Genomic DNA, 9,601 nt, shown 5'->3' with positions numbered 1-9,601 from the left:
TGATGGCCACAGACGTCCTGTGTGTGCTAAAAGCGGACACCCAAGACGTCTTTGTAGTCCGCTAACGGACTCAACTCGGATGCCCAGATGACTACAAGAAGGACATTGCAGTTCACTTCATGTGTGGACTGAACTGACAGCCACATGGGCTCAGAAAAGCGTACAGTGGCAGCATTGAACGCTTCTCCGACTTTGAGGTGGAGTTCAACCACAAGTACTTCCCAGCTGAGGCGTGGGATCGTCTAGAGGCTAAGTTCTTGTACCTGGTTCAGGGACGCAGGACAGTAAGGGAGTATGAAGAGGAATTCAACCGTCTCTGGCGTTATGTGGGTAAGGAGTTAGAGGACGAGTCAGTACAGGTTCGTCGGTTGATTAGAGGCGTAAGGGTTGAGCTCCGAACCTACTGCTCAGTTCGCACCTTTCACACTGTGTCTGAACTGGTTGAAAGGATGGCTATGTTGGAGACTAACTTGGCCTAGGAGGCTAAGCTGAAAACCCGAAGTCACACGGCTCCTAGTGGTGGTAGCAATGACCGCAAGAGGAAGAGGGACCAGGCTGAGGAAGGTAAACCTTCAAGTGGTAGGCCTGAGTGTCCCAAGTGCGGCAGACATCATGGTGGTGAATGCTGGAGAGCAATGGGAGCCTGTCTCCGATGTGGCAAGATGGATCACTCAGCTCGTGACTGTCCTAGACAGGAGCAAGGGGCTAGTGGTGATACATGGACATGCCACTACTGTGGAAAGAAGGGACATCTCCTAAAGGATTGTCCTAAGCTGTCATCCGGGCCAAGCAAGAGCCGAGGAGAGGTTAGCAGGCCGGATCAGAACCGCGGACAGACTTCAGCACCGCACATCTATGAGTTGTCCAAGGATGAGGACAGGACCGGGCCATTCCAAGCGATCACTGGTAATTGTCTGATCTTGATCTTTTCAATTCAATATAATTGCATGGTACAGAACTTAGAATGGTTAGATACTTAGATTGGGTCATATGTAGGGACCCTAAATATTGGTGGTGTGTAAACACACATACTTTTTGATACTGGTGCTACACATAGCTTTGTGAGCCCAGGGATGCTCGGAAAGGGGTTGTTCCAGTTGGGAACGGGGGATTGTCCTGAGGTAGTGAACGCGGCCGGTGGGCAAGTTATGAGGTCACTAGGAGTGATTCGGGACATCCCAGTGGTGATCCAAGACAGGGTCATGCCTGTGGATCTTGTGGTAGTCCACCTAAAGAATCACGAGGTGATATTAGGTATGGACTAGCTTGGAAAGAACCGGGCCACTCTTGACTGTCACCGGGGGCGAGTGCAGTTTGAGGGTGGGTGTGGATCTCCGGTCAGGTTCCAAGGTATACATCCGATCTCTGGATGCTTGGTGGTGTCAGCAATCCATGTTGAAAAGATGCTGAGGAAGGGTTGTGAAGGTTATCTAGCCACAATCGCCAATAAGGAGGTCGTAGGGGGTGGTGACCCGAGGGAATACCGCTGGTCCGAGAGTTCCACGATGTGTTTAGGTCACTACAGGGCATTCCCCCTGATAGGTTTGACCCATTCATAATAGAACTGGAACCAGGGACGGCCCCGTTATCCAAAAGTCCCTACAGAATGGCTCCTGCCGAGATGGCCGAGCTTAAAAAGCAACTGGAGGAGTTGCTGGATAAGGGTTTTATAAGACCTAGTGTGTCACCTTGGGGAGCACCGGTTCTTTTTGTCAAAACGAAAGATGGTAGCTTCAGGTTGTGCATTGACTATCGAGGGTTGAACCGGGTTACCGTGAAGAACAAATACCCATTGCCTCGGATAGATGAGTTATTGGATCAGCTCAAGGGTGCAAAGTGGTTCTCTAAGATTGATTTGGCTTCAGGGTATCATCAGATCCCTATTGAACCAAATGATGTTAGAAAGACAGCATTCCGAACAAGGTACGGTCACTACGAATTTGTGGTCATGCCATTCGGACTAACCAATGCACCAGCAGCCTTTATGAAGATGATGAATGGTATCTTCCGAGATTTCTTGGATGAATTTGTAATCATCTTCATAGATGACATACTAGTAAATTCCAAGAGCAAGGAAGACCATGAAAGGCATTTAAGGGCTGTGCTAGGAGGGTTGAGGGAACAACAGCTCTTTGCCAAGTTGAGCAAGTGCAGTTTTTGGCAAAGGAGTGTTGGGTTCCTTGGACACATCGTGTCCGATCAAGGAGTCTTGGTTTATCCAGAGAAGATCAAGGCCATACAGGAATGGCCACGACCTAAGAGTGTCACGGAAGTCAGGAGTTTCCTAGGGCTGGCCGGTTACTACAGGAAGTATGTCAAAGGGTTTGCCAGCTTGGCCCAACCGATGACACAACTAACTGGAAAAGAAGTGAGATTTGTATGGTCTGAAGGATGTGAGAATTGTTTCTCTGCCTTGAAGAATATGTTGACGAATGCACCCGTTCTAGTGCTACCAGAGGTTGACCAACCTTATGTGGTATACACAGACGCATCCATCACCGGATTAGGATATGTATTGACCCAACACGGAAAGGTCATTGCCTATGCCTCTAGGAAATTGAGGAAGCACGAGGGTAACTACCCAACCCACGACCTGGAGATGGCCGCAGTGGTGTTTGCCCTCAAGATATGGCAGTCATACTTGTATGGTGCCAAGGTTCAGATTTTAACCGACCACAAAAGCCTCAAGTATATATTCACTCAACCTGAGTTGAATTTGAGACAAAGAAGATGGATGGAGTTTGTGCCGACTATGATCTTGACATAGAATACCATCCAGGTAAAGCAAACCTGGTGGCCGATGCATTGAGCCGCAGAAGAGCTGAAGTATCGGCTGAGAAAGAGGCGGACATGTTGGAAGGGATGGTCAGGTCGTTGCACCTAAATACCTTGGTCAGCGAGGACGAACCTTTGGGTTTGGAAGCAGTGAACCAGGCCGATCTTCTGACCAGGATTAGACAAGTTCAGGTCTTGGACGAGGACCTTCAAGGGGTTGCTCGGAACGAGAAGACGGAGTATCAGACGAATCATGATGGAACAATCTTGGTCCATGGAAGGATTAGCGTCCCTAACGTGCGGGGACTTAAGGAAGAGATTATGAGTCAGTCTCATAAGTCTAAGTTCTCCGTGCATCCCGGACTGAAGAAGATGTATAAAGACATCAAGAGGTATTACCATTGGGTTCGCATGAAGACTGATGTGGCCGAGTGGGTGGTCAAATGTCTTACTTGCCAACTCGTCAAGGCTGAGCATCAAGTACCTAGTGGGATACTTCAGAACTTACCTATTCCAGAATGGAAGTGGGATCACATAACCATGGACTTCGTGTCCGGATTTCCCACGACCAGGAACCGGAAGGATTCAGTTTGGGTAGTGGTGGATCGTTTGACCAAATCAGCTCATTTCATACCAATCAAGAAGACTGATGGTGTGGAGCCTTTGGTGCAGATCTACATGGATGAAATAGTACGCCTGCATGGAGTGCCGGCCAATATTGTTTCCGACAGAGACCCACGGTTCACTTCTTACTTCTGGAAGGCTTCCCAAAAGGCCTTAGGAACCAGGGTGAACATGAGTACAGCTTATCATCCGCAGACAGATGGTCAGTCAGAAAGAACCATCCAGACGTTGGAGGATATGTTGAGAGCATGTGTTTTGGACTGGGGTAACTCCTGGGAAAAACATTTGCCGTTGGTGGAGTTTGCTTACAACAACAGCTTCCACACGAGCATTGGGATGTCGCCTTATGAAGCCTTGTATGGACGACCTTGCAGGACACCGTTATGCTGGACCCAAGTGGGGGAGCGCAGCATGATAGGACCTGAGATAGTGGAAGAGACCACAGAGAAGATTAAGTTCATAAGGGACAAGATGAAAGAAGCACAAGATCGCCACAAGTCCTATGCAGACAGAAGGAGGAAACATATGGAGTTTGAGGTGAATGACATGGTTTATCTCAAAATGATCACTTTCAGAGGTCGGAAAAGGGTGTCTGGCCGAAGGAAGCTAGATCGGAGGTACTTGGGTCCTTTCCGGATTATAGAACGAGTTGGAGTGGTGGCTTACAAGCTGAACCTACCAACAGAAATGGAAGCATTTCACAATGTGTTCCATGTGTCTCAGTTAAGGAAATGTCTTTCAGATTAGGACATTATCATTCCAGAGATTCCATCCGATCTAGGCACGAACCTCACCTTAGAAACAAGGCCGGTTCGGGTTGTAGACAGAATGGAGAAAGCAATGAGACGTAAGACCATAGAGATGGTCAAGGTGATTTGGGATTGCAGTGGACAAGAGCAAGTCACTTGGGAGACCGAGGCCAGAATGAAGGCTGATTTTCCGGAATGGTATCATCAGTTCTCCATGGAAGGTCTAGGGTCGGATTCGAGGATGAATCCATCTCAAGTCGGGGAGACTTGTCATGTCCCTGATTCTAGTTAGTGCCTTCGGGCACAGCCATGGTGCGAGGAGATGCCCCAGTCAGGTCACACGACCCAAAGACAAGCGTATCATGGCTGTACAAGGATGGTTAAGTGCATCAGTAGGCTGAGACTTAACCAGAACCTGATAAGACAAGGGGAACGGAGCTGGACGAGTTCTAAGGCAGCTCGGCCAAGCTGGGAAGTAGCTCTACCAGCTGGATCAAGTCCTCGAAAGCTCAGTTCAGCTCACACTAGTTTAGGTCAGCTCCAGTAGCTAGACTACTAGCTCACCCAGCTGGAGCAGCTAGCAATCAGCTCACCTCAGCTCGGTGAAGTGTTGCAGTCTTGGCCATGTGGCCAGGTCATGGGTCATACCAGGCCGTGAGGGAGGCTTGGGTGGCCAAGGAGAGTCCGATGGGTTTGAGGATTGGACAAAGGATCCAGGAAGGATGGGCAAGTATGGTGGGCTCAGGTTCGAACAGCCCAACAGGGAAAAGGGGCAGTTATGCCGAAAAGGTGGGAATGGCACAAATGGTACCCATTCGGGCATCAGGTGGTGCCTGTTCGGCCAGGCAGTTATTGGACTGTCTCTTCCTATATATACAGACCCTAGGGACCGAGATTTGCCACAATTTTCCTAAGGAAAATCTCTGCCCAAATCGTGAGAGAAAGAAAGAGAGAAAGAAGAAGAAGTGATCGGCCAAAGCCTTGGCCGAGTGTGTTGGTGACTGATTCAATCCGAGAGTTGGTCTGAGGAAGTTGAGATTGGCTGATGATGAGTAACAGAGGCATGGAGAGGGGCTTGAGCACTCCTGAATGCACGCCCAAGGTGAGTAGGATGGACTAAACCTTCCTGCCATGGCCACGGTGGAATTCCGTGTGGGTTGTGGCCGGAATGGTGAAGCCAGACCTATCTCTTCTCATTATCCTTCTATTCCATCTCTGTTTCATCTCTATTCTGTATGGGGCTGATGATTCAAAGTCAGAGGGATGAGATCAAGGTCTTGACCGGTCCAGGAACCTAGTCCTTGGATGTTGCCCGATTTGGCTGATCAAGGTCGAGATCTATATGATCGAGGCCGGTTCTGTAAGATCTGATTGTGGATTCCTCTTAGTGGGGATTTATCATGAATTATCATGGGTTCCAACTAATTTTATCAGATGAATTTAAAGGTGGTCAGTTTGGCCTGTTTGGCTGGTTATGGCCGAAATCTAGGAGGCCGGGACCGGTTCTGGTGGTTCTGACTCGACCATTCTCTTAGTTAGGATTTATCATGAATTATCAAGAAGTCAGATAAATTTTTGGGAATTTATTTGCGTAGGTCAGCTTTGGGATTAAGATATGGCAGGTTCAGATTGATTGAGACAATGGGTGAGATCTCTCTTGATTGGTCTAACCGTGTGTTAAATGGGTGTTCTGGGAAACCTATGTGATGTTCTGGGTATGTCCGTGTGCCTTGTGGGTTGAATGGTTAGTTAGGGAACATAGAATAAGTGAACCGAACCATGCAATGCTAGATATGATTGTTTAGGATATCGGATTGTACTTACACATATGTTTTGGGTTGTGTGATGGTTTCAGGATCAGACCAGGACCGTGGCAAGGCCAAGGCACCATGAAGACCTTAGCTGTAACACCCCTAAACCGTCCTAGACATATGGTCGATCAACCGGCCAACAATCAAACAAGAACATGACCGATCGACCGTACAATACCCAGGGTTGGAGATGAAAGGCCAACCGGCCAGCCAACAATCAAACAAGAACATGACTGACCGTCCAACCCAACACCATGGTTCGGAAGCGCTACGTGACGGGCTAGGGACAATCCCGTCAGAGTCACAAACTTTACTCCACGACCTAGACCAGTTCATCCACTAACTCGTCCCGCTGCGTCAAGGCATAAGGCTTTGCAACCCGTACCTAGAGTTAGCGTTTTCAGTTAGATCAAGGCCTAAGGCTTTTCAACCCGTACCTCGACCTAACGTTGTGTTAGACCGGACTAGTCACATATCAGAGTACTCATGAAGCGCATATAAAACAATTACTTTTATTGATTCAAGAAATATTCATACATTGAATAATTCAAGACTGGGCCCGGCCTAATGCCAAATCGAGTCAACATAATACAATTCACAATACCGTTTACAAAAGGCATGAAAATCTACACCGGCGGTCCTAACGTCCAGCACGAAGCTATCCGATCATCCTTACCTAAAGCAACCTGCAAAAAGGACAACGGAGTTGGATGAGTAATCTAGTATTACTCAGTGAGCTGGCGGCCTCTACCCGCAACCTAGACTCTACCCAGACAACCCAAAATAACAATCAATCTAGCCCTAGCATGCAATAAAAGCTAAGGCTAAGCAAACCGTTACTAAGTTAGACTTGGCCTCCTGCCATGATCTAGCTTCAAGTAACGGGAACCTGCATTAAAATAAGTCAACAAGCAATCCCTAGTTAACCATATATACGCTTGAGTTCAGTACTCATGTAGTGTTAGACACTTAGACTATACAAATACCATTGGCCGATCGACCAACAATCAAACAAGAACATGATCGGCCAACCAATGATACCGCATAGCTTTAATATCCACCACCCTTCACAAGCTATCACTCAAACACATATAGGCCAACGTCAGGCCTACACTAACAAAATACACATCAAGCCTAATTCGGTACCTAAGCCAGACTTAGGACTTAATGTCAGAACCTGCAAGCAAATCAATCAACCACAAACACAATCACACTAATAAGACTATGAGTAACTACGACTCGATCTAACTTGTAACACCGTATATCGGTGCTACACTAACTCGAGGGTTCCATAACCCTCTACGACACTCTAACACAACACTCTAACCTGGGCCCTGGTGACATCGTGTTCCTCCTCTCTATCGGCAATATCCTATCTCCCTACCACAAAGGCCAGAAGAAGGAACTTTCAACCGACCGCGGCCCACAGTCATTCGGGTCACCGCGCGACAGCCCACAGTCCTTCGGGTCACTGCCACATTACACCGTCGTGTAATACTCAGCCATAGTACATGACACCGTTCGTCTGAGTCTTCCCGATCCAGCGAATAAGGGGTTTCCTTGAACCCGCTGGGTACGAGGCCGAGGAAACACTAATCACCCCTACACAAGCCTAGTATGGACGGGTTTCGCACATACTGTCGGCACACTCACAACAAAACAAACTCAATCTAGAACCTAACCTAAAGCCAAAGTTCCAGATCCAAACTAGACACTCGACTCTACAACACAAACCAATAGTACCAGTAGTCCGGCCTATATGGCCTAAGACAATTAGTACTAACTACTAAACAATAATATGAATACTAAACAACACAATCAAACCGTTACCCAGATAGTCCAGCCTCCCGCTGAGAAACTATCTTTAAAGATAACGGGAACCTGCACTCAATAATATCAACACGCAATAATAGAAAACATGATGCATCCTAGCCCTAGTCCAAGTCAGGTTATTAACTCAGTCTTAATTCCATTCATCTCAGCTTAGCCCGTGCTAAACTGAGTCCGGTTCCATAAATAAAATAACCCTAAGGACTCTACCATTCAATAGAGTGATCATTCTAATATATATGCAGACTCGATCTACCCTAAATTCCAAGTGGAATTCAAACAAACCAACTCACAGTGTTCTAGTCGAGAAGCAGCTGGTTGATCGGAGAGGACTTGGCCAAAACCCAATGGACGCCTTGACTGGACTGGACTGGACTGATCTTGTCTTGGAAACAACCTTGGCTTCACCATGAAGAAGTTGACAGGCCTCGACAGGCTGATCTGGACTCGGATAGAACCTCCTCTAGCTTCTGGACAGTTCTTCGGACTTCCCGGCGGAGTATCGAGCAGAACTTCGACTGATCTGAACCCATAGTTCTGAACTAACTCTGGACAGCACCTCCACTTGACCATCATAGAATATGACTGGCCTGGACGGATTGAATTGGACAGAGCTTCCGCGTCACAATCGTAAAGAATAGCCGATTAGACGGAACTGGCCTTCTCGGTGAGAATCGACTATACTCTAAGTCGACACTTTTCTTCTCTCTCTCTTTCTCTCTGGCCACGTTGACTTGATTCCCATCTGAGCTGATCTTCATTTGATTGACCTTCAGTTGGACAGAAGCTTCCCAAGGCGATGACTCAAAATCGGTAGAGAACTGATCTCGAAAACTCTCTAAAACTCTCGAAATAGCTTGGAATCACTTGCTTTCTTTTTCTACTTTTCTCTCATGTTTTGGAATGGGTTTGGACAGGTCTGGATGTGAAGAAATGAGCTGGGGTCGTGGGGGTATTTATAGGAGACACCAGCCAATCAGCTTCAGGTTGGTGGCAGCCCGTGTGTCGCTCCGCATGGCTCCGGACGCATGCACGACGACACCTCGTGCTCCACATGGCTGGCTGCATGTCCAGGACACATGCAGGACGCCACCACTCCTCCCAGATGTCAGGCTGCATGACTGGAGCTCATGCAAGGCGCCACACATCCTCACACATGTCGATCAGCATGCTTCGATTGCATGCGTCGCGACATCTCGTGCTTGGCCAATCCACCTCGTGCTCCACATGGCTTGCTGCATGTCCAGGACACATGCAGGACGCCACAACTCCTCCCAGATGTCAGGCTGCATGACTGGAACTCATGCAAGGCGCCACAGCATCATACACATGGCTGGCCGCATGCTTCGGTTCCATGCGCGGAGACACCTCGTGCTTGGCCGTTCCACCTCGTGCTTCTACATGTCAAGCTGCATGTGCAGCTTCCATGCACGTCTACACCTCCTCCTTGTGTTGACACTCAGCTGCTGATGTGATAGACAGAACGTCCTGGTCAAATGCATAGAGACACCTCGAGCTTCTTGGTCGGTTTATGCGATTTTTGACCCTTCCGGCATATTTTCATCCCGCGAACAATCCCGAATATTTTTCTGCTCCCGTTCTGATGAGCTAATTATTCTTGAGAGACTCCAAAATATTTCTGACCTTGATGAAAAATATTTCCTTAGCCTCCGGCCTCCTCGAAGAATTCCGCCGCCTGATTGCCGACCCTCAGTTGGAGCTTCGGCTCCCAAAGGCACGTGTCGTTGGCTAAGTCCGTTCGGCGAAAGCGCTGTTCGGACCGCCTTGAATTATAATTACCACCGAGCGGCG

General features: G+C 48.2%; 1 protein-coding gene across 1 annotated transcript; it reads left to right on the top strand.

Moving 5' to 3' along the window:
* Positions 1-140: 140 nt before the first annotated feature.
* On the top strand, positions 141-1,265 carry LOC125596615 (the record flags this gene model as incomplete). Its single annotated transcript, XM_048771703.1, has 3 exons — positions 141-359; positions 480-906; positions 1,072-1,265. Coding segments are annotated over 3 exons (840 nt in total), but the record flags the coding sequence as incomplete, so codon positions are not given.
* Positions 1,266-9,601: the final 8,336 nt, after the last annotated feature.

Source organism: Brassica napus, unplaced genomic scaffold (assembly GCF_020379485.1).
Source record: "Brassica napus cultivar Da-Ae unplaced genomic scaffold, Da-Ae ScsIHWf_1244;HRSCAF=1777, whole genome shotgun sequence".
Taxonomy (NCBI): domain Eukaryota; kingdom Viridiplantae; phylum Streptophyta; class Magnoliopsida; order Brassicales; family Brassicaceae; genus Brassica; species Brassica napus.
This window is presented reverse-complemented; position numbering and strand designations above follow the sequence as displayed.